The sequence below is a fragment of the Lepidothrix coronata genome, unplaced genomic scaffold (assembly GCF_001604755.1).
Source record: "Lepidothrix coronata isolate B3197 unplaced genomic scaffold, Lepidothrix_coronata-1.0 Scaffold13, whole genome shotgun sequence".
In the NCBI taxonomy this organism is placed as follows: domain Eukaryota; kingdom Metazoa; phylum Chordata; class Aves; order Passeriformes; family Pipridae; genus Lepidothrix; species Lepidothrix coronata.
In genome coordinates, this window is record NW_016690193.1 from 6256257 (window position 1) to 6281948 (window position 25692).

Genomic DNA, 25692 nt, shown 5'->3' on the forward strand with positions numbered 1-25692 from the left:
CTGCAATACACGGTTCTTTCTGCGTTGCCTTTTTTCCTCGAGAGTGATCCTGCGTGTGTTCTCGAAGGAGACAGCTGCGTTATAGATGGCGTGTCTCCAGGCCTCCCGATGTGAGGCCGTATAAAACAGCTGTAACTCGGGCACACCCCGCACCCGCCCTCCCCACGCCGCGCGGCCGGCAGCGGGCCCCTGTTCCTTTAAGGGCCGCTTCCGCGCCCTACCACGTGCTGGGGGCGGGGCGGGGGTGCCGCGCAGCCAATGGGGAGCGCCCGAGGGGCGCGGCGCCACGGCGGGTCCGTCCTCGTCTGCCGGCTGGTGGCGGCGCGGGGAGCGCTGCCGAGCCCAGCTCAGCCCAGCCCAACCGAGCCCGGCCCAGCCCGGCCCGGCAGAGCCCCGTCCGGAGGGCGCACAGCCTGCTGTCAGCGCCGCCGGGCAGGCACGCTCGGCCCCTCGGTCAGGTGACGGGCGGCTGCCGGGAGCGGCGCGGCTGAGCGGGCCGGCGCTCCCCTCGCCTCCCCTCTCCTCGCCTCCGCGCAATGCTGGGCGGCTCCGCGGCAGCTCCGGGGATGCTGCCGCGGCCGCCGCCGCTAGCCGCGCGCTGAGCCGCTGCGAGGGGCGCGGCGGGAGCGCCGCCGCGTGGGGCGGTGGCATGGCCCCCACCCTGCTCCAGAAGCTCTTCAACAAAAGGGGCGGTGGCGCGGCGGCCCCCCACGGCCGGGCCCCGGGGGAGGGGCCCGCCTTCCGGTGAGCGGCGACGGCGGGGCGGGGGCTGCCCCGGGTGGGCAGCAGGGGAGGCGGCGGAGAGGCCGGTGGGGCGAGGGGCTGCGTGGGTGGCAGGTGTGCCGCATCCCCCCGGAGTGCCCCGCCGCCCAGTGCCCGGGGGGAGCGGCCGGCGGGGACGGGGCACAGCCGGGCGGGCGGGGGTGCAGCGGGAGGCTCTTCTCCCGCCCTTCCCTCGCGTTGGATCTCTCAGCCATTTTCTGGCCACTGTTGGCAGTGGCACACCCGGGAGCCGCGAGGCGCTCGCCCCTCGGGCAGCGGCGGGGGAGAGGCGCCGGGCCCTCTGTCCGGCGATTGTGTGTGATTGCTGCGATAACTCGTGGTCGGGTCTCATCACCACTGGAAAATTAAAACATGGCTTGATTGTCGTGACCTAAATACACGTGCGCAGTCTGGTGACCCGCTAACCATTTCACTGCCCTCTGTTTTTGATACTGCAAATGCTTAAAGGTGATATTCAGTAGCAATTGGTGCTTCAGGGTTTAAATGTGTGATCTTTATATAATATTGAATTATTACTGTTTTCTGAACCTCGGGGACAGCATTTGGCTCAGGCTGATGCTTTGGAGCTTTGTTCCTGTCACATCTGTGCTGCTCACAAGACCGAGCGCCCGGTGAGCGCAGTGACAATCACATGCGTGCCCGTAACCTCTGTGCCTGTTTTTCTGTGCGGCATGAGTTGACTGGTCTTGTGATCAAATGGTATACAGGATTGAGTTGGAATTTGGGCTTTCACTGCTGAAACTGTCAAGAATGCTAAGAGAGACAATACTCTGATCCACAAAGTGCCCTAGTGCCAATTATGACAGATGACAATTGTGGAGTCATGTGTTCAAAGATGGTCTGTGTGGGTCATGGCCGTGTGCATGGCCAAAGTTGCAAGATCATGGTGAAAAATTGTATAAGATCAAAATAACGTCAGTATGTTTGAGTTATAAGGTGGTTCCTTTGTATGTCATTGGACATAGTATTGGAGCTGCATTCGTATCAGAGAGCAGGGCTGGTGAATTTTGGGAAGCTGTAAAGTCTATACACTGTACTTGCTAGCTACTTCTTGTGGTAGTTATTCACCTTATGAGTTTAATATCATCTTTAATTTGAAAGAAAACAATTTTCCACATTTAAACTGAGGGACAATTCCAGACGAACTATTATTTTGCCTTGTACTTAAAATCATGCCAAGTACTGTGTATCAGAGACCAGGGCTGTTAGTTCTAGGGTATTGGACTATCAAGGATCTCCATGAAGGCAGATTGCTTGCACAGCGTGTTCCCCATTAGAATGAGTAAGATTGTTCCATCTGGAGTATTTTGTGAAATTAGGGATTATATTTTTTCTTTGTCTTTCTATTTCTTAGGTAAGATATTCCACACTCAGTTTTCAGTTTGAATAACACTGAAATGATTTGACACTTCAAAGAAAAACTTATATTTAAAATACTACTGGAGTTACCCTTCACTCTTTTTATCCCTGATTTTTCCCTCATTCCCTTGCTGTCTATTTTTTTTACATGTGGATGTTTTTTGTGCTTGTTAATATTACATTGAGCTTCCTATTTATGACTTCTAAATATTCTATAATGCTTTTTCTTTCTTTCTAGTGATCTGCTGATGACCTGCAGGAGCATACTTACTGGGTCTTAGAAGCTCTGCTACAACCCTTTTAATAGACTTTCTGTTGAGCAGTAATCTCTGTTTGAATGGAGAGACACGATTGGACCTAAGTAAAGTGCAAGACTTAATCCTTTGGTAGCTTCTGTATTAAGCATATACTGCTGCTTACTGTTAGAGGCAAAGTGGCAGAATCATTTTTTGTTCTAATGGCAGGCCTGTATTTCTAAGGATTTTAGTTTTAAGGTTTTATTCCCACTTTGTGTTTTGGTTAGTGAGGTCCCTCCACATTCAGTGTGTCTTGCTGTGTTTAGCTCTCTTAAGCAGCCCTGTAAGACCACAATCTGTATTCTTGGACTTTCAGTTGTTATGAAATCCTTGAAAGCCTAAGTGTATTCACACACCCTGAACAACAGCAGAATCACCAAAAATCCTAAAATTAATGTAGTTTGACAACTTTTTTCAACTACGTTGTTAGGAAGCTTAGTGTTTTCTAGTCTTCTTAGGAACACCAGGAGAAATTCTTTTGCAGAGGTCCATCAGTTAGGCTTGAGGTTTGCCTGTAACAGGTACTGCAAGTTCTGTTGCCCCCTCTCCTATAACGGGAGCTAAATCTTGACCAGACATCTGTGCTGCTTGCATTCTTTAGCTCTGAAGGAAATAGCAAGCTTCAAGGTCCATGCTGCTTACCAGGATGAGCTGGCACAGCCTCAAAGAGCAGGAGACATGGTGCCTATAGCTGAATGTGGAGCTACAGGAAATAGTTTCTTGGGTGCATGACCATTAACATATTAATTTGGACCAGGAGTGCTCTTTTAAAGAAAGCTTCTCAGTTGTCTCCACTGACTGCACTTTGACTTGCATAGCCATGTGGACTCAGTGCATAAACTGGATTCCAGTTGGAATGAATGAGATTAGAAAGTGTACTCCTACCACTAATGGGCATTCAGTCCTTGGGACCAGACTACAGCTGATCAAAAGTTAAACTCCAGAACACGTATAGTGTGGGTGTCAGGTCCTTAGCACCAGTTAATTCACTCTGTGGATCTAGTTTGGTTGGGCCGCACTGTATCTTCGTGTAAGCACAACCCTTACTTGCTGGGTGAGGAGAATGTGAACATGAGATGTAAATGTTAATATAGAGCTATTAGGACAATGAGACTTTCTATTGGCCCAGGCCTCCCTTCAAAATAATGGAACTACAAAGTGGTAGAAGGGTAGTAGTTAAAATTATAGAATATATTACTTATTTTAAAAAGAGTAATTATAAATCTGGAGAACAGATGTGTATTAGTGACATATTACATTTGTTCTAAGCAGTTTTGTACACACTTGAGCTTCTGGTTTTTGTTACTACTGTTTTTTGCTTCCCTTAACTAAAAATATATATTTGTATGTGTAATGCGTACAGAAAGATGTATGTATATATGCACGCACACCCCCTTTCAACAGAGACATTTGAGTGGCTGTAGTTCAGTATATTTCCTTTTAGCTTCTGAGGCTCTGAGGAAATCCTAATTACTTTGTTTACAAGAAATGTGTATTTATGTGGCTAAATTCTCCTAATATTTCTTATTTCCATATCAGATGTTACTTCCCTTACAAGATTGGTTTAAAGTAGTTTGTACACTTTTTTGGAGTGCCATTAGGGTCATGTGCTCAGCAGAATCATAGAATGGTTTGGGTTGGTAGGGACCCTTAGTATCATCTAGTTCCAACTCCCCTGCCTTGGATGGGGACACCTTCCTGTAGATCAGGTTGCCCAGAGCACCATCCAACCTGGCCTTGAACACTTCCCAGGATGGGGCTTCCACAGCTTCTCTGGGCAACCCGTTGCAGTGCCTCACCACTCTCACAGTAAAGAATTTCTTCCTAACTTCTAATCTAAACCTACTTTCTGTCAGTTTGAATCCATTCCCCCTTGTCCTGTCACTTCATGACCTTGTAAATAGTCTCTCTTCATCTTTCTTGTAGGTTCCCTTCATGTACTGGAAGGCCACAATTAGGTCACCCCAAAGCCTTCTCTTTTCCAGGCTGAACAATCCCAATTCTCTGAGCCTTTCCTCATAGGAGAAATGCTACATCCTTCTAATCATCTCAGTGTCCCTCCTCTGGGCTCGCTCCAACAGGTCTATGTCCTTTCTGTGCTGGGGACCCCAGAGCTGGATGCAGCACTCCTGGTGGGGTCTCACCAGAGCGGAGTAGAGGAACAGAATCCCCTCCCTTGACCTGCCAGCTCACGTCCACCCTCTCCTCCACCAGCACCCCCAAGTCCTTCTTGTCAAGGCTGCCCTTGATCTGTTCATCCCCCAGGCTCTATTGATACTGGGGGTTGTTCTGATCCAGGTGCAGCACCTTGCACTTGGTCTTATTAAACCTCATGAGATTCCCATGGGCCTACCTCTTGAGCTTGTCCAGGTCCCTATGGATGGCATCCCAGCCTTCAGGTGTGTTACTGCAGCACTCAGCTTGGTGTCATCTGCAAATTTGCTGAGGGTGCACCTGACCCCATTTTCTGCTGCTCCTGAGGGGCAGCACTTGTCACAGATGTCCATCGGGACTCTGAGCTGTTGACCACTACCCTCCGGATGCAACCATCCAACCAATTCCTTACACACTGAACAGTCCATTAAGTTTTAGGGGTAATGTAGAGTATAAGCACACAGTATCTCAAGACTAGAATGTCTGAAGTGCTAAGCATGTATTTGAGTAAGGTATTGGGAAATGGCTTTAAGGAAATTCATATGGGTTGCAGATAGTTTGATTTTACTTAAATTTATAGCTGTTTTTCTGTGATTGTGTTTACCTGATTATAGAAGAGATTTCATGTCAGTGCTGTTCTGTATTCAACATAAAGTCTGATGTTATCCTTAAGCTGAGGGCTAAGGTTTCACCTTAATTTCAGTCTTTAATAGTTTTTGGTTTGTTTTTTTTTTTTTTTTTAAATGCAAATAGTTGCCTTGGAGTCTTTGGAAGACTACTTTCATGCTGAATGTATAACTTCTGTATTGTAACTTCTGAAATTTCTTTAATATTGGTATATTTAGTGAAGATCCATTTTATGTGCATTTAGAAAAAAAAGTTGTATTATTTCAGCTGTGTCTGAAACTTGCATATGGTCTGTTTCTTCAGCTTTAAGTATCAGTTGCTCCTTCTTGTGTCTGTATTGGAGTGGATGTTGTGTTGTAGCTGCAGGATATCTATCTGGTAACAGTTTGTTAGCTTTGGTATATGAGATCATTTGTTCAGCAGCTGGTACTAGTAATTTCTTTGGTCATAGTGCTGAAATGCTTGGTGAGATCCTACTTGCTGAGCATTATTTCATGGCATTTATTACCAGCCTGGCAGTGTTCCACCTTCTGAAAAAGGAAAAAAAGCAGTAGTGAGCTCGGAGTCTGCTTGCATGTCAGTTTGTTACTTCTTTGTTCAAATGAAACGCTCCTCCGTAACCTCTTGTGGCCTAATTGGGTTTTTCTTGAGCTTCTTGAAGCTTTGTAGATAGCCACACAGCAATAACACTGCTGACCACACGTGTACATCTTCATACTTGGAAATATCATTAAACATCTGGCTGTAAACCCTTCAAAAAGCATTTGAAATAAAATTACTCTTTTATTTGCTGTAGGAATGGGAATCAGCCCAGGGCCAGATCTGAGCATGGGGGCAGGAAAGGTCAAAGAGCAAGTCTAAGCCATATACCGCTTCACTGACAGCTGAAGGTGAGCCTTAATTGCAGTATTATACCTCTGTGCTGTCGTTAGTCTTTCCTCAGTAATGAGAGCTAAGGTGTAAGTTCTGCAGAAAGAGATTTATTAGTCCTCACTCAAGAAAACAGCTTAGAGTGGAAGTGGTTGAAAGTATGGTCCTTTGGCATGGAAACTACACTTCCAGCCTGGGGCTGTTTTGAAGGAAAACAAACAAACCCCCAAGTCCTCTGGTTTTCAGCTTTGCAGGAACTAAGGCCTTCTACAGTTGTTTGGATTTTCCTTCCCCTACACACTTCTGTCACATAACAACCTCTTGGTTTCCTCTAGATTTGCTCTAACTCATTCTCTCTTAAAGTTGCAAGACAGCCTCTTCTTTTTCTTTTTTTTTTTGCCACAGAAGACTGCAAAATAGGTAGAAATGCACAAGCTACTGGTATTCCAAGGGGGATGGGTATACCTTAGTTCTTTAATTTAATTCCATGAAAAGATGCATTATTGCCTTACTAATCACATGAGGTTTGCCTGTAGGTTATTTCTGATTTACAAGTAACTTATGCACAGAGTTCCATGCATTGATTCTTAAATTGATGTGTAATTGGATAGTAGGCTCATGATTCCTTATTCTTAGGGCACTTTTGCTGTTGACATACCTAAAACTGGGTGAGTGAGTACTCTGCCACATACTATGCTCAGTGGAAAGTGATTTGGGGAACAGTAGCGACAGAAAGCTTTGGAGCTACCTTTCCTTGCTGGTAGCAGAATTTAAAGCAGGATGCACTGCAATCTAATACAGTGATCCTAATGCTGTAGGGGAATACTTATCAGTTGACATAAATGGCTTGATGTGAATAAGAAAATAAAGCTGCTTGGGGCTGAAAAAATGTAGACTATCATTCATAAAAGCTGAATTTGTAGAGAAACACTTAAAAAACTGATGCAGAGCTTTTTGTTGCCAGGAGAGGCTGGCTTCATGAAAATTACATAAACTTTGTAACTTTTCTTATGTAGACTAAGTTAAAGTTGCAAAATAGCTTTATTAAATATTTAGGGGAAAGGGAGATGGAAGAGGTTTGACAAAAATGTTTAATCATTAGTCATCATGTCATCCCACTTTGACATTGTGAGATGTAGGTGTTTTCAGTGCATGGTAGTGGCCTTTAGCTGTTGCTTTGGTCTGAACAGTGAGTAACAGCAGACTGAAAGCCCAGAGATGTGACAAAATAGCTGGTGTCAGAGTGGACAGAAGATGGAGTAATTGTTTTCGTAAAAGTAATTTCTTGTTCTGACATTTCAGTAGTATTGAAGCTGCTAAGGACTTCTTTTGCAAAGAAAATTCTTTGGATTAATAATGACTACATGTGCTACAAACATTGGTGATGTACCTGTTCCTTTAAGTATTCCTTCTGGTGCTAACAATCATGTACTTTCATCTGTAATGTACTTTGCACCTTAGTGATGTTCAGGGATAGCTTCTGAAGAGTAGATTCAGTTTTTAAGCCATATGTTGTGTTTTATGTTTCTCAACAGTTATTTCTACCAGGTGCACTCTTGATTAAGAGCACACTGTTGTCTTACATGCTGCTTTAGATGAAGTGGTGTAAGAGGAATGTTCTTATGCCGTCCTATTTATCAGTATTTGCTATGTGAAGGTTTCCATGGGTACACTTGTTAGGCAAAAGAAGAGGAATGCAGTTCTGTAGGGTGGTGGTTAACAGGCTTTCTAGAGAGAATAAGCAAGAAAAGGAGGACTTTGAATTGGATACTTGTTGTGTGAAGACAGCAAATATGTCTGTCTGCTCTTCTTCTTGTGCTTCTTGTGATAGTGTCAGATTACTGCTGATCTGATTAACAGGCATGGACATGGTGGTTCACCTTTGCCTGTCATGAATCAGCTCCTCTATGTGTGCTCTGCCTATGCTGCTTTTTAATCTTCAGGCTCAGGTTTTTCTCTATTCTGCTTTGTCCTCACCTTAACAGTGCCTTTCTCAAGTCACTCCATTTGCCCTGTTTGTACGAGTTTGTCACTCGAATACCATAACAATGTCATATTTTAATAAGCAAGACTGAGGTCATAGGACAAGCTCCCTTCCAGGTTACAAGGAAAAGTGTTCTTTTGAGGCACTGAGTGGACTAGCCTAGGAGTTTTGGTAACAGCCTCTGCCTTTCCCACGTCAAATAGGACAAGTGTGGATGCGTTTACATGACCAACAGCTGAAATATTTTTGGTCAGTCAGCACACTTCTTGGATATTGGTTAGATTCTTAGATAAATGGGCATGAGGGCTTTACATCACACTTGCTGTTGTTAAAACTGACTCATGGTTTTCCTTCCATAGACTGCTGAAGTGAAACTTGAGCTCTGTGTGATGTAATTACTGAATCAGTATGGAGCTTTCTCTGCAGGATGTCCTCACCTCAGTTTAATACAGTTCAGCTTTTCTCCTCTGAGGTGCTCAGTGGAGTTTCACACATGCTAATGAAATCAGCTGTATTAAGTAAACAATCTGACAATATTTATTTACTTTTCTAATAGAAGTTCTAGCAGTCTGAATTTGGTATTAGCACTTTCAAATTAGAAATCCGAACACATTAGTACTTATTTTTTATAATGTACGGGAAGTTTCTTACAATAACATCTCTTAGCTTTTGTTTTAATTGAGTTTACTGACTTCTATGAAAGAAAACAGTTGCTTGAATGAACTCAGTGCTCTGGGTTTCTGTGCAGAGTATTTGCACTGAATTCTGAATCTGGATATTATCCAACACCTGAAATTGCTTAACTCTTGGGGTTGGGTTTGTTAATGCACAGCTCCAGGAGTACAGAAAATCTGAGCAGAGTATATCAGATAAAGTTTTGGAAGGAAACCTCAAAGAGGGAGAATCTACAAACTGTTGAATACATAGTTCTGAATGAGTTATTTTTTAATTATTATTATTTCACTTTACAGAATTTTAATGTTGTATTGTTAAAGCCCTCTGTGGGCTGGAAGAGATAGTTATGGAATTTTTTTTTAAATCTGCAACTCACAGAAATTAGTTTATATTCAGACAGATTTTTGTTGTGTCTTCTGTTTTTCTGTGTGGGCACCTGAGCCTGTCCAACTAATGCTGCTGATCAGTTACTTGTTTCTGTCATATTCCCTTGCTCTTCCTTTCACATTCCCCCAAAATGACCTTTTAAAATCTTCACATTTAATGCTCTGCTCTCTAAGTTGCCCTTTAAAACAGGTTGTGCTTTTTAAGGCAAATCCTACTATAGGAAAGGTCATGGGCCTTTTGTTTCTGAAATTCTGGCTTGTTTAACAGGACTGGTTTAAACAAGCTGGGCAGAGACCTGTGAGGCTGCTGCAAAGGAAGGTTGGTGACCTCTGGTGTAGGCACAAGGAAGAAGCGAGTTTGGTGCAGAGACCACTCTGCTCAGCTGTACAGCAGCAGAGTTTGTCCACGTGTGTTAAGACTCTGGTCTTGGTGAATGGCTGCAGTGGTACAAGATGTTACTGCATTCTCCCATGCTCTGCTGAAATCGATTATTGGCTGGACATTTGTCACTTCCACAGCAGCACTGATGGATAGAGAGCGTTGAAGCTCTTCTCAGTCATCTCTGTGTAATGGTCAGCGATAGAACCCAGCTCTTCTTACACCAGTCTGTGTTAAGCTGTCACACAATGCAGGAATGCTTATGGAGGGCTAGTATGTTCTAATCCTCAGTTGGGTTGAGAAGGCTGGAATAAAGAGTAGGGAATTGGTAATCGATTCATTTAGCGGATAACTATAGTGACATGCATCTGAGCTCCTACTTGGTCTTGGCTTTTATCCTGGAGGAAGGTTGTTCTCGTATGTTAGCTGGTTGAAACAGCTTCAGGAGTGCCACCTCTGCCTTCCAACTGCTAAAAGAGTTACATCAAGTTAAAGAGTTGGAAAGAGTAACCCTTTCTTATTACAAAGTTATTTATGAGATTTGGCTGTGGATATACATCATGCTTACTAAGCGCTAAAATGATTTCAGATATAATTCCCAGTTTTGGTGTGGATGAGTAAAACCTGGTGAATTCAGTATTTGGGAGATGTGGGGATATATGTCAGTCACCCACTGTGGACTAGATCAGAGTACAGTTGAGTTCAAAAACAATTCAGGTGCTAAGCATCTTGTTTTATGAAGTTCCTATGTGCAGAGTCTTACAGACAGGGATATGTTTGGGAGCGCTTTTGAATGAAACTAGAGAAATTATGTTGATTTGAAAATAGCTTTTTCTGTTTGTCACTTTATGGTGACACTTGGTAACTGTAAAATGCATATGAGTAGCTGAACTGGATAATGGATGCAGGAATAGGTATACAAAGGAGAGGAAACTGCAGTCAGAACAATGTACTTTGTAGTGGACATGGTTTTTTTGAAACAGTCAACTCAATGAACTCACATGCACATTGATAATATATCTGCTCAATTCCTTTGTTTTTAAGAAAAAAACATCTGTGTGGAATGTCAAAGATGCCTTGAACCTCTGAATTAAACTTTGTTTAATGCTTAAAGAAATAATTCTCTATTTGTATTGAAATGTGGTGTTGGCAGGTGAACTAGAATTTTGATTGAAACTTGATTTGAATTTGGCTTTTTGTTTGCATTACTGAAGTACTAAAAGTTGATTATAGTACTAAAAGTTGGCTATAGTCTTAATTAGAGTTGTATCCTTGGGCCCTGTTTTGACTCAAAAGAAAGTGAATTTTGTTTGTATTTAAATGAAATTATCCTGAATCTGTAACTGCTAAGAAGGCTCCTAGTAAGTCTGCTCTGGTAGACTTCATCTCAGGAGTAAGTCAGGTCTGTTATAAACTGTTTTCTTGTACAGTGTTTTTCTGAGGAACAGCAAAGGAGCTTGACCAATTCTTACCTTCTTATGAGGAGATAAGCTTGTAATTTGCCTAAATAGATAATTGCTACATAAGCTTGCTGACTGAAATTTGTTTCTATCAACGTGCAAAGCAGTTTCCTATTGCGGGACAAGGTTGCAACTGGATCATTGTATGTGATTTTTATTTTTTTGTCCAGATATTTCAGGATTTTTGGACAGATACTTGGCAGCCAAATCTTAGTATGTTACTGGGTGTGGTCAACTGTAATTATGTACAAACCTGACTGGATAAACTTTTAAGTATCCTATAATACCAGTGTTTTTGAGAAAATGTTTGGGGTTCTATGTGAGTAGTTAGAGTGGTTGAGCGGTTTAAGGAGGGGAAACTGTTTCATAACTTAATGACTATTTATACATTCAAAGTCCTACGCAATTGGTGGTAAACAGAACATGAGTCTCTGGTATAGTGGCTTGCAGCAAGGTTAGTTTTGCCCATACCAGTCAGGTGCAGGACTGTGGTTTATTTGGTTGGTTTTGTGTGTAGTCTTTTTCATTGAGAAGATATATGGTGTGAGTGATTTAATTACCCTGATCTTCTGTACCTGGTCCCAAGATATGGTTCCTCCTTCCCTTTCCAGTGAAACTTGAAAGTAAATGTGTCCAAGACTACAAGATTCAGTGCTAGTTACTAGCAAGCTACTTTCCATGCTGTCTACAAGTGAGGGTTAAGGAAAGTGTTTTGGATGGAATAGACAAGTTATCATAACAACAACAAGAGCAGCAAAACATATTTTTGGCTATAACTAGTGAAAAATGCCGGAGCTGACGTTATATCCGTCTGTGTTATCACTTCATTCAATCTAAGTCAGGATTTCCTGGCATTCATCTAGACAGAGGCAATGGACTTTGCTGTTCATGCTATAGCAACTTTTGGGTGATGAAGCATGGCTTCTTGTGTGTGTCTCTTCCCATATTCTTGCTAGTTGGGTAAATCAGTACATTCTCATAAATACTCAACTTAGGTTTTTCTTCCTTCCCTTCTTGATTATTGCAGACTAACTTTTCAGTTGCAGTCTGAAGCAACTGTTTTAAAAGAATCAAAAAACATCTTGTGCTTATAACATTTGAACATAACCATTTACAGAGGTCTCACCAATATTATGTTAGCTGGTAAAAAAAACTGTGTGGCCTCAGCTCTCAGGACTGTTAGAGAGCCACATCTGATACCTTTTCATATGTTAGGAATTTAGGAGGGTGCAGCTAGAACCAGGTAAATTTTAGTAATTTTTTTTTAAAGTGAAATGATACTGCTGAGTTTGTTCTTTTGAGTTAGTTGATATTGACCCCTTCTGAAGCAATTTCCTTTGGAAGAAAAATGTGAGGTCCCTGGATAGCACTTGTCTCTACCTTCCTGAAGAGCGTTCTCTTGTGCAGTGAGAGTGTGTGTTCAGAACGAAGACGAGGAGGGCATTTGCAATGCTTTCTGTACCCTTGGAGGGATTACCCTAAACTTATTTGGCTGTAAAATATGAGAGAGAGTGCCATGTTCTCTGGAGTTTACAAAGCCCTCTTGTGAAAGTAGCCTTTTCATAGTAGAAGTGGAGGAAATTTGTAAAGAAATGGTTGCTGTTAATATGCATGTGTTTTTAGCTACTTTGAATGAAGGTGTGTGTTTTAGCAAAAGGAGTATTTTTCAGTTAACTAGAAAAAAGTGGGAAGGGGGGATGTTAAACATCAGACATTCTTCATATCTCTGTATCTGTTGGTATTAATATGTATTTTATCTAATAAATAACATTATTTCTTAGTAATTTTTTAAAAATTTTCTAAAATTACTTTGAACAGAGGCTTGAAAGCTGTGTACAGACTTCTTTTCTTAAAAAATAAAATAGGGCTTTATAGAAGAGGGAGAAGGAACAGGAAAGAGCAGGCAAGCAAACCCATGCCTCAGGATACCGCCCCTAAGGTGTGGTAGTCTGTCTTGACCTGCTCACTTATGTAGGAGACACTGAGGTCTGAGATCTGTCAGTACTTTTATACAGCATTGAAATGCAACAAGAGCTGATAGTGTTATAAATACTAGATTCTGCCTTGCATTTCTACTCAGAATTCTCCTTCGGATGTACAATGTGTAGTTCTTCCCTCTGTTCAAGAGAAGGTGGGGAAGGCAGAGGCAGTAAAGCCGGTAGGATAAGAGATTTCTATTAATCTCATTTTCTGGCAGAGGCAGTTCTCAGACGTGCCTTGGCAGTGTCTGCATTTAGTAGCTGTGTTCCTGGACGCTGGCCCAGTCACATGGCACCACTGGAACAAGTGACATGGGAATGATGCATTAGCTGAGACCTGTGCTGGAGGAGGTGGGGTGGCCCAGCCGGCCAGGCTGCCTGCGCCCCGGCACTCAGCGCAGATGCTGTGTCCAGCACCGCTTGCTCCCAGATGGCTGCTGCTGTTTGGCTCAACCTGTTTGGCTCCAGTGAAAGCTGGAAGTTGGTTACTGCAGGTGCCTTGAAAAAATAAACACGGAAAGAAACAAAGTCAAATCCTGAAGAGTGTTAAATTATAAGTAAATTTTCAATTCATCAGAAAATGATAAAGATCATGACTATGAAACAACTTCTGCAAAACATTTGACTTACTCTGGATCAGCTGTCAGTAGCTATGGGATTGAGGGCAGAAAGTGGGATGGAAGGGGGAAAGTTAATTAAGACTAGACATGGCTTTCTGTACTGAGGAAAGAACTAAGTGGTGGATCTATGGCACTAACCTTATTGCATACCTTACCTTTGTTTAAAGACCTAGTTTAACAAAACCACACTTTTCTTAATGGTAAAACAAAATTAAATTCATGCCATTTTTTGTGCAATTTCAACTTATGGAATTTGACTGAGTTGTGAAACACTGGTTTAATGGGCTGTTCTTTATGTTTGTGGAAGGCTGATGTGTGCAAATTTATGGTGACTAACTTGTGTAGATCTGTTTGTTAGCTTCTATCAGCAGTGTGTGTGTCTTGTCATTTTTTTGTGCATGCATATGATGATATTGCTTTCTGGCAACCAAGATGATGAAAAGTGTATTCTCTTTTCTTAAGCAGGGAGTCTGTGGAATTCTAACTTTTCAGTGAACAAATATATCCAATGTTGTTTTACATTTCATATGGTAACATATGGAATTATCCTAAAACAGATAACTTTTCTGTATAGTGATCTAATACCGAGAATTTTATTTTTTTCTACCTGAGCTCTTTCTACAGGAAAATCTAACCCGAGAGAGAGCAGTGCTGCAAATAATACGTTCCTTCACTTGTTGCATGACTAATCTGCAATGTATCCCGCCTAACTCGTGTGGACCTAGTAACTATGTATCATGCTTGAACAAGGTAGTTCATCTGAGGTTAATAGTGCTTTACCATATTAGGACTTCTTTAAGTCATTGTGGAAAAAGAATGTGGTGTGGCATCAGCACAACTCTTCCATATCTGAGGTTTTAAAAAGAGGAGAAACAATCCAAGGTAAATGATTCATATTTGGAGAGAGGAAGAGAACCTATATCTTCCACATAAACTATTTGATGGACTAAAGGAGGGGAAATCATCATTAAGCAATCCAAAATAGATTCCACTTCGTCTTTAAACATGTGTTTGGCACTAATCCTGAATGTCTGGGTCTAGGCATTTTTTGTGTATCAGTTTTGCTAAGTGTATGTTTTGCAAAAACAAATGCTCACCAAAACAGCAGGTATGATTCAAACTTTGTTTTCCTAAGCTTCTCTAGCCGGCTTCTAAAAGCTCTTGGGAAAATAAATCCTTACAGAGGTCTCTGCAAATATTCTCTTAGATGTGAAAACAGTGCTTAAGGTTTAGTGGAGAGTTGTAACTTGTACAGAAAATTATTTTTAAATAGACAACTACATCACATATATTTCCTCTTTCCCCCACCCCAAATTTTTTTGCTAAAGTGTTACCTTGAGTTGAAATCATTTGGGCACTTGTCTCTCAATGGGGATGAAGGACAGGAAATGACCTACAAACGGAGCAGGTGACGTGCTGTCACATAGCGTAGAAAAAGTGTGATTAAACTCTGCTTTCCAGAGGGTTATATCTTGAGAGCAGGATACTTTTCTTCCATTTTATGTATTATCTACTTTGTGGACTCTGAGTGTTTTCAATGTGTGGATTTGAATATTATTTTATTGTTGACAAACTGTTCTGTGGATTTTCAAAGTTAATTCCCCAGGTACTTTGAGATTTATAATATTCTACAGATGACTGCACCTACAGATGAGGTAGTGTTGTGAAGCATGTCTTTTTGGTGAGCTTACAGGAATTCCTAGTTCTAATGTTTTATGTGAATTTGATACTGTGGTGAGTGTTGCTTTGTTTGGGGAAAAGATAGGACAGAAGTGAAGGCTTTTAACTGCTGATCTTAGTGGAAGTGTAAGAACCTGGCCCTCAGCTGCTTATTTCGTTCGCACTTCAAGGATGACTAGGAACACTGATGTTTAAAGTAGTCCTCCTCGGTGAGGACTAGAGGTTGCCCTCTCCTAGATCATTTGAATCACTTGAGAACAGGCCAAAGCTTTTCACTTGTTTCCCTGCACTTGGGAGGAGGAGTGATGATGATCTAGTACTTGTCAGTACTCTGGGAATTGAAACTGAGCTTTTTTTTAATTGCTGTAGGCTTCCCTCTGTAACAGAGTGAGTTGTTCAACCTAACCTTGCTCTAGTTTTTTGCTTGACATCTGTCCAGTGTTTAGAGGTTGGGGTTAACTGAGATTACAAAATCATTTTAGCAAGGGTGCTGTGCTATTTAGAAGGTAGCACGTAGCACTAAGTTTTGAAATCTTACTGTGTTTTCTAACTCTATGCTGTATTTCTGGTTGACTAATAGCTAAGTTATTTTCCCTTTTTAACCTGGAAGGGAAATTGCAGTAGAGCTGTCATCTTGCCGATGGGAGAAAAGCTATGTAAGACATGAATTATGAGCAGACATATATGGATAACTTTTTTTTAAAATCAGGGGTGGGGAAGAGGACTTTGTTCTGCAGTAGAATTACCTGAGCCTGACAGAACATCCAGTTCCTCTATTCTGTTCAAAAACTTAAATTTACTTGGTCAGAAATATTTTTATTAGATATTTTTGTCATCAGCACTGCCATTAAATTATTTTAATAGGCACATGACTATAAATTCTCGTCCACCAACTTGGTGTCTGCAACAAACCTTTTCTCCTTGTTTTCCTTTCTACTTTTTTTAAAAAAAGGCTTCTCAAGGTAGTAGTTTTAAGTTCTTGGCCAAGTGTAAATCCCATTTGTCCTTTGAAGTAAAAGCATTATGGTGCAGAATATTTAGGGTGTTTCTTGGTGTTGGTAATTGTTTTTTTTTTAACTGATAGCCATATGGCAATGATGACAGATTCTTACTTGCTTCTAAGCTATATGAGGTTGCTAGGGGTTGTCAGATGACACTTGCTCACATGAGAGCCATTAACAGGGTGTTGTAGCCAGTGTTAGAACAACCTTGCAACTAAGGGCGAGTCACTGCAAAAGCAACTATGCTTTTTTTTTTTTTAAGAGGCCATATGGTTCAGTCTTGTGACTACATAATTGCCGGCTACCTAAATCACATACCAGGAAACAAACATAGCTAAAGTCAATATTAGCTGTTGTATCTGCTACAGCCTTGTGCCAGGCTTGGTAGGAAAAACTGACAGCAGCAAGAGCAAGTCTAGGATGGCTTCTGAGACCTAAAAGTCATGTCTACTCTGTCTGGAATAATTGCAGGAGTACATAAGCTACAGCTGTCTTTCTGTATTAATGGCTTATAGACTATATGAAGGTTGCTTTGCCTTTTTTTCCCCTAGTGGGAAATTCAGCAGACAGGGTTCCTGTATAGGGAAGAAAGCCGATGGTAAATTACCATTGTTAATGGCTGATCAATAGTAAAGAAATCTGCTTGAGGCTGTACCTCCTCAGCAGGTATTTAGTTTCTTTGAGGGAGCTTTACAAGAGTATTTGTAGCTAAGAAAATGTGTGGGGGTACACCAAAAGCTACAAATGGCACTGGGGGACAAATAGAAAGAGGAAGAAACAACAACGATGTACTACTTGGAAATAATCTCTCCTGTACCAAACTGGATGAAAGAAGTAGAAAGTCTTTGAGAGACCAGTGTGTCAGCTGTGCGAGCAAAGTGACTAGACTGCTGCAAAACAGGTATGCATGTAATTCTTTCTTGACAAAGAATAGACATTTTTAGTTAATACTAGATTTATAATCATGTTCCTGAAAGGCTATTTTGTAACTAATTGGGCAAGTTCTATTAGAAGCTTATTCTTGGTGATGATGCTGACTGAAACTCAAGAAAGTCTTTCCTATTTGAAACTGAATCTACATTCTTATCTCTGATATGTGAGATTTATATATATGCAAACTGAGGCATGGAGGGTGATCTTTTCAGTTACGGTTGAATAATCTTACCTTCTCTTTCTAGTTTTCTAATTAGTTTGCCCTCTTTTTCTTGCCACCCCCTGTGTTAGTGGGTCAAGTAGTAACAGTGTGCAGAGCAGACAGGAGGGAATGCTGTGAAGTGGGGGAAGAATGGAGAGGAGAATCCTCTGTTTTACTTGTAAATTACCTCTAGATCAAGCATTACATCAAAGTAATCTGAAGTGTGAATAGTTTCTTTAACTTTTGTGGTGTCTTTTTCAGATGTGTGCCAACATGTCTCTAATGTCTGAGTCTTTACAGCTATGTAACTGTGTTGGGAATATGGTTCAGGGTAGCTTTTTCTAAATCTTGGCACCCAAGGGTGTTACAATTAGTATTCTGCATATTCAGGATTGCTGGTCTAAGAAGCAAAAAATATAAATACATATATAGGTATATGGAGATGTTACAGCCTGTTTGTTTCTCCAGCCTATAGATGTTACACTGAAGTAGTGAGTGCTTAGTCACTTTCAAAAACATTTTAAGGTCAGCTGAAGTAGTTTTTGGATATAAATTAATAGGTCACTCTTCAGTTATTGCATGCATGAATGCTGATTAATTTGAAGGTGAAGCAAAAGCTTTCTGTGTAAAAATCAGGCTTTGGAGATATATTAACTGAAAGTACTGATTCAGGGCAGAATGAGGCAGAATTTTTGTGGCTTTTTTCCAGAAACAAACAAGTCTGCATTCCCCTAAGAGAGATTTCCTTACCTCCATGTCTCACATGTATATATATAGTTGAAGAAATGTTGAACAAGCCAAAGGAAAGTAGTTTATATACCAGTTTAAGAGGAAGTAAAGCATGTTTAAGCTTAATATGGAATCTGGGGAGAAAACTTTTCAGGCTATCTGTAAGATGTTCCAAAGTTGTGGCTTTCTTTCGAAAAATAAAAAAAATTTCATAGTATTTTAGTATCTTTAGTAGACTTGGTTCCCCTGTTGTATGAAAACAGACAGCTTGATTTTATTTATTTATTTTGAGTTGAAAATTATGTTGTTTAGTTCTAGCATCTTCTGTATGCAGGAAAGATACAGTCTGAAGGTGAGCTAGATAAGCCAAGCCGATGATGTCAAAGGAGGAAATTACACTGCCACTTCTTCCTTTGATTTCTGGCATCATGGTTTCGTCCTTTTCCCCCTTTCCAGTCCTTTTGGAACTGACTCCCCTTAGGGTGTCAGTTAGCTCAATAAGCGGCAGAGAACTGACTTGGGAACAAGAAAACTCAATTAACATTCTAACTAGCCTCAATACTTATTTGGAATGCATAGGGAACAATTTCTTTCTGCCCTTTCCCAAAGGTGTATAGTTCCATGGACAAAGTGAGTGTAGGTCATGCTGCCACTAAGAGGTGACGATTCCATTGCTTTCTACTTCTTCCTTCCTGTTTCCAACTGTGTTTTTGATCCACTTTCAGATGCTTGGGCACACTTTTCTTGCTGCAGGGAATTCAGTTTACAGAAGGGTCCAAGAATTGCCGGAGCAGACATGAGTAACAGGAAGGGTCACATAGTTACAAAAAGGGGCAAAAGCTTATATGGGGCTTTTAATTTTTGTGGTCAAATAAGAAAACATGTTCAGTCAGAATAGCCACATTTAACCTGAAATGTGAACATCTGCACAAGCTCAAATTAATTAATTCAGCTAATTTCTAGGAATATGCAGGACCTTGCGTATCTAAATAAGCAGGAAGCTGATACAGAGATAAGAAAGTAATGGTTTGTGTATTGGTTTTTATACATGGGAAAACAGAGCGGACCAAAGAATCTGTGTACTGTCTGTGTTCTTCAATGCTGTGCTTTTAGGAGATGATTGAATATTCCTACTGTCCCTGTTTTAGGGGCTCTATGTTATATAAGCTGGCTTAAACAATAAAGGGTGGAAGTACTGTAAGCAGTCTGCTCATCGGCTTTTGTGACAGGGATAAACATCCCAGTCATCTGACTAGTCTTGGGCCTGATGCTAGATTCCACGTGGAAGTAATGAGACTACATGGACTTATATGCCTGTATGAATTGCCTATAGATATGCTTGATGTTACCAAATGAGGTTTTAGTAGGATGGAACTCTTCTGTAATGGGTAGGACTGCTGCAGGAACTGCATCTCTGTTCTGGGTAATTTACAGCCTGAAAGCAAAGACTTCATTAAAACATAAGGTTGATATTTGGTTAGTACTGTAAGAAGCATTAGCAGAAGTTGCTTCCCTAGATTTGATCTATTAGTCAGATAAAGCTCTGTATGATAGATTTTATGTAACTTAGTTTGTTGCTGTCTGGTACTAGAGAATCTGTTTGTAGTTATGACAGACTGCAGCAGTCTTTAGTTCTAGCATGCTGTGTGGAAAAGGCACCTCAGCAGGCTGTTGAATTGGCTTCTACTTCAGCATAAAATCTTATACAGAAGTTGGCACTGCGCAAACAACATGAAGTTTGCTTTAGTGCACAGTGAGGGAAGGAAACCGAAATTCATGCAACCCAACCTGCATGCAACTCTTCATCGGTGGGCAGATGCAGGGCTCAGTCTGTCTAAAATGAATCTTTCTCATTTTAGACTTGCAGTCCTGTAGTCTGAAGTATTGATGCTGCGGTGCTAATCCTGGAGATAAATAAGGCTTTGCTCTTGCATAAAATTTTAACTAAGGCCAAAGAGATATACCTTTTCTTAGTAGTTAAAAGGAGACCTGTAGCCTTTTTAAGAAAGCAGAATAGTTACCTGAGGTCACCTGTTGCAGAAAGCATGTAAGTAGATAGCTGAAGAGCATCGGATTCGTGTGGCAGGCTAGAATGAAGTGTACTCATGGCTCTGACTTCTCTTGCATTCTGCATAACTGGATTTTGTAATAGCGTTGCAGAGGCAGTGGGCTGAGAAACTAGTAACAGATTTCTAAAACAGATGGTGTAGTTGCAGCTCTCTGTATATGTGAGGTGTGTAGGATCTTTGTTGGGCAACTATCAACAATGGTATCAGGTCTGGTCTCGTGCAGGTGAACTTAATGCTGTGGCTCTGTTTGAAAGGGAAAGCTTGAAAAGAAATCTGCCTGGCACTCCTGGCAGTTTTGGAGGCAACATGTTACAAACACAGCAAGAAGTTTCCTCGCTGTGGATGGCAAAACAGCCTTTAGCAGCATTCCATAATCTGGCTTTGAAGTGTACTGGAACCTTGCATATTATGTACATATAGCATACTCGTATCAGAGTACCTTACAGTGGCAATGGGTATCTGGCTTATTCTGTCTCAAGATATTTGAAAGTAGGATGAAACCTTCCAGAATGAAGTCTTTCAGGTTTGAAAAGGATGCCTATTTACGCTTATTTCTCTTTTTAGCTACCAAGAAAGAGCACAAAGAGGAAATTAGGCTACCTTTACTTAAAATGATTTTAAATTTAAAAGTCTGTGTGTGTGCTCCTAAAGCAGTAATCCACAGTTACCTTACTGACTCTAGCAGTATTTGAAAGTGTTTACCTCACTTACGGATGTTAACAGAGCAAGTAATAAAAAGAAATAGCTTCAGAAATTCTACTGTTTCAACTGTATAGGGGTTTTATGCTCTTCTCAATTCTCTGCCTTCCTTTTCTGTAGGCACAGTTTGGCAAAATTCCTAAATGAAACTTCCGTTTGGGTGGAAGATCAGTGTGGCCTTGACTGAAGTCTGTTAAACCAAAAACTATTAATAACAGTTGTACTCTTACCCCCTCAGTGCAGTTCATCGAGGTCAGGAATGAGGCAATGTGGCTGAGCATCAGTGCTGTGTGGCACTGCTTTATGCAGTAGTAGGTTTTTTCCCTTAATTTCAGCTTGTAAGCTACATAACACGAAAAGCATTTTCTGTGGCTGAAGCTGAGACTAAGCAAACCTCCATGCTCTGATGTGCAGACTGACTCCCTTTGGAATTGGTAAATAAGGTTTCTTGTCATTGCAGCCATGCCGCAGTTGTGCTCCTCAGCCTCTTGCCGTAGTGCAATGAGCCAAGTTGTGTGCCATGTTGTATCTCTGGGGAATGGGCAGATTCTGGCCTGAGATAGTTGTTTTCTTCAGGTTGAATCTCTGTGGTATCTTGATTTCATATACAAAATGAATTTCATTGTAGTTGGAGATCAAGTCTCAGTAATCTATGGCTGCTCAGTAAACCTTGAAATGTCTCAGAAAAAGGGGAAAAATAATGGAACAACATAAAACTTGTCTTTCAGTTGCAAGACTTAAACTTAGGGAAAATCTTAAATGATATTGTCAGGAGTAGACCAAAATGAATTGGCTTTCTGTTGTTTAGAGAAGGATGTGGGAGGGTGTAAACCTTGTGCTTTTGAAACTCTGTGCTAGAGAGAATGGTAACCCATTGTATTTTATTACCACTAAGAGTATTGGACAAAACAGTACACCTACCTTACAATAAGGATGATCCAGGCTGTGTACAAAGAAATTTAGGAGTAGTTAAGCCCTGAGGCAGATTGCTGAGTCAAAGTTTTGTGTTCTCTTTCTGCAAAATTTTGAAAAAAGATTGGATGAAAATTGGTGTGGCTGTTCCTGCCTTTGGGTCAGCAGTGACACTGGGTTTAGATACTCCCTTGGAGTTCCTTTTTGGTTGGAGTTAAATGTTTGCACCCTGGATCCTGTAAATGCTGAGTAAAAGTTGTATTTCCATAGTACCTGTTTCTTCACTTAAATGAACCTGCAAAGTAAGCACACTATTTTAACATCTTGTGTTTCTAATCCGTAGCTGGTCCTCTTCGGAGTTTGACTTGAATGAAATCCGCCTGATAGTTTACCAGGACTGTGAGAGGAGAGGCAGACAGGTCTTATTTGATTCCAAAGCAGTCCGCAAGATTGATGAAACTGTGGTTCAGGTATGAAATGTTAATTTTGCTGTTGTCCTAATAGGACAGTGTCAACGTGTTAATCTTGTGATCTTTGCTTTATCTTTTGCTATTCTGTGATAGCTGCAACAAGAGTGTGTTAGATTCCAAAAAGCCTATGAACATATCTGGTATTTGGTATTTATGATATAAATGCGTTATTGAAACTTAACAACTTAGACCTGATTTGCTTTCTGGCAAAGAAATCTATACTCCTTTAAACTGAGTATTTCTTGAGTCTTTTTAATGTTGACTGGGTTTGCTTTTTGTTGTTAGCCCTGGCTGTGCAGTCCCCTTGTTCCAGTAATGTCTACCACATGTCTGAAGGTGCTTTTCTTCCTTTGGTGTTTTGGATTAGTCAAGTTGTTGTCTTTATATGAATTAAAACAACTCCCCTGGCTAACCATGCCATATTGTGAAGAATGACACATGGTGATACATGGCCATGTAAGTTTTGGTGACACACATAGAAGCAAGAGCAAATGCTGTCAAGATGCAAGTTCTTTTTGCTGCTCTCCAGGCACACAAATTGTGGAGTAATGCTTTCAGCAAACTTAAGTGATTTTAAGGTAACTAAACCAATAGTGTTTCCTGTTTTGTTGTAGTTTTGCTTGTTTTTTTTCTTACTACCTCCATGTTTCTCTTTTATATTGAATTATTTCAAATTTTTGTTTGTTTTGAAGTTTTTTTAGAACTAACAGCTTCATCTTATTAGACTACTATGGTTTATTGTAGGACTATATATATAGCTGTATAAGCTATATAAGAATAGTCATGACTTGTAGAAATTACTTATCAAGATGCTTAAAAAGCGACAATCTCTGTTTCAGTCACACTGTAAATATGCCATTGTGCTGAATCAGTAAGACTGGTGAGCATCATCAGCTGATGTCTGATCATCTACTTAAGAGGGTAAATGGGTCAGACTGGTCTGTTAATCTTGCTTCCCCCCTCTTCCCCCCCCCTAAAATCAAGGTCATTACTTTGTATCTCTAAGTTGGTTTAAAACACACAGCATGGGAAGAAGAAATATATTTCTGGCTTCATTTAAATATTCAAACTATTCCACTTACTTGAATTCTTTAAGCTAAAAGTTAACTAAAATGTATCCGATCAGAAACTCCATGCAACACTGACATAAAACAGATTATAGCCGCTCTCATAACACGTGATACAGACTATAATCTCTTTTTTAGCTAGACACTAAACTAGGTACCCTTTTAAAACAGCTAAAGCACTTAGAATGCAGTGCAAACACATAGATGTTAAAAGTGATTTTGAGTGTCTGGTCGTTTGATATATTATCAAACGGCAAGCCTAAAACTTGATTCGTTTAAAATTGAGGCAGACTTACTCTCAAACTGAGTCCTGTTTAAACTGAAATCAAGAAGGTGTGTGTATACTGTGCATTCATGCATTTTCCTGAAATACAGTAAAGCTTATTTACATTGAATATTCAAATACATTGTTTACCTTTAACTTGTTAATTCTACCAAATGATGCATTATTCACCCCTTGTTTCTGTTGGTTGTTCTTCTCTTTAAGAAATCTGTTAATCATTTGGGAAGCAAAAGTTATGTGCAATTTGAGTGATTAATTGTGCAAATGATTACAAGAATTGGTTTGTAAGCAACCCATAAGCTGAGATTTTGTTTACATAAACTTTGGTAAATGTTACAAAGAGTAATTCATAACTCTCGGGAATGATCTTTCCATGAAACTGGCTAATTACTCAGACTGTGTGTGATACTATGAAACCTATCTGCCATTGTAAATGTGATGATAGTTCTCCTCTTGCTCTGATGCTGGCATTTTATAAAATATTTTAAAACTGATATAAGACCAAATAAATTTGTGTTTTTTTAATTTCTTTTGTTTTCCTGTGGTTTTAAGAAAATTCATGCCATGGTACGTTTAGAGATGGGAGTTCTTATATTGACTTTAATGGTTTCTATCATATTGTTCTGTTTTGACATAGAAAATGGCAGATGAGGCTTCTGTAAAGACTTGTGCCAAGAACTGCCAGGCAAGCAATGGGAACAACAATATTTCTTCCCACAGTCCCACAATAAGTTGTATGCAGAATATCAAAGAACAGATACCGAAGTATCAGGTAATATTCATTACTTTTGTTGCTTTTATTTATTCACTTTACTGAAGAAGTTAGTTTATAAAAGCATTCACTTACATACATTGAATGACTTACACTTCTGTTGTATTATAAATTAATCTGAACCTTGAAATATCTGTCCTATCCTTGAAGTGGTGTAGAATAAAAACACGTGGGTGCATCTTTACCTTTTGATCTATCTTGGTCTTACTTTTGAAGGAGCTGTGAAATCTAATCTAAAATCTAATAACATTTTGTCAATATCATGAGAACCACTATACTATTCTCTGTTCTTGTCTACCTATGCTTCAGTTTAGTTCTGAAGAAGCTGTTGAAAGAGTAAATTAAGAGTCCCTTTAGTCTGTTTTTTAAGAGAGCTAATTTTTAGGTACTCTGGCTGTTTCTCACTAAAAGCATTAGCATTTTAGCTAGAAAAATGTAATTTGCAGCATGTATAGATTAAGGTGGGAAAAAATATATTTAACTGGAAGGTAAGTGATTTCCCTCAGAATTAACAAACTTCTCTTCATATTTGCTATTGATGATCAGTCTTTGAAACAAAATAAGCAATTGGTCTGAAGACTACCTTTCTAAGTGTAATCACAAACTGTTTTCCAATAAAAAGTGTTTCCAAGAAGCTTTCTATAAGGGCAGGGAAGGAGATATACTAATTTGGACAAGGAAGTAGTTTGTTTGGGGATCCAAACCACAGAATCCAAGTCCTGTTAACACCTGCAGGTTTCATCAAACACTCTGCTATATGGGAATGTTGCTGGACACAGCTATTTCTTTGGAAATGCAGTAGATCTTTTTTCCTCTTTCTTGCCTTTGGAGGTCCCCCTGGAACAAGGGTAATAATGCCCATCTAGTGAGCAAAACAGAATACATCTTCTGGCTGTCCTTGCTTATCCTTGCATTCAGTGTGTTAAAACCACACTGATCTTACTCTCCATTCAAAATGTAGCACTATGACACTATATTAAATTGAATTAATATGCCAAGTTATTTTTGACTTTGCTCTTCCCATCTTGTCTGTGTAGTACACCAGGCCAGCCTCTGATGTCAATATGCTGGGAGAAATGATGTTTGGCTCAGTGGCAATGAGTTACAAAGGCTCCACCTTGAAAATTCACTACATACGGTGAGTGTCCTTTTCTGTGATGCACTCTCTTGTCAGGCACTTGGAATTGATGATTCACTGAAATGACTGTTTATCCTTTCAGCTCTCCCCCACAGCTGATGATAAGTAAAGTCTTCTCAGCCAGGGTAGGAAGCTTCAGTGGAAGCAACAATAAGTAAGAAGATT

The 25692-nt window shown here is 40.4% G+C and overlaps 1 protein-coding gene across 4 annotated transcripts in view; it reads left to right on the forward strand.

The window, feature by feature from the left end:
• The first annotated feature begins 627 nt into the window (after window positions 1-627).
• FNIP2 (folliculin interacting protein 2) overlaps window positions 628-25692 on the forward strand; it is a 49894-nt gene continuing 24829 nt past the window's right edge. For 2 of the 4 annotated variants that reach the window (XM_017805953.1, XM_017805955.1), the window contains exons 1-5: window positions 628-744; window positions 22141-22267; window positions 24255-24389; window positions 25427-25527; window positions 25610-25681. In XM_017805953.1, the coding sequence (XP_017661442.1) occupies window positions 650-744; window positions 22141-22267; window positions 24255-24389; window positions 25427-25527; window positions 25610-25681 (530 nt within the window). In that variant the 5' untranslated portion in view covers window positions 628-649. Of the gene's footprint in view, window positions 745-16879; window positions 17155-22140; window positions 22268-24254; window positions 24390-25426; window positions 25528-25609; window positions 25682-25692 lie in introns of those variants that run through there. The other 2 variants (XM_017805952.1, XM_017805954.1) reach the window with 2 other exon arrangements.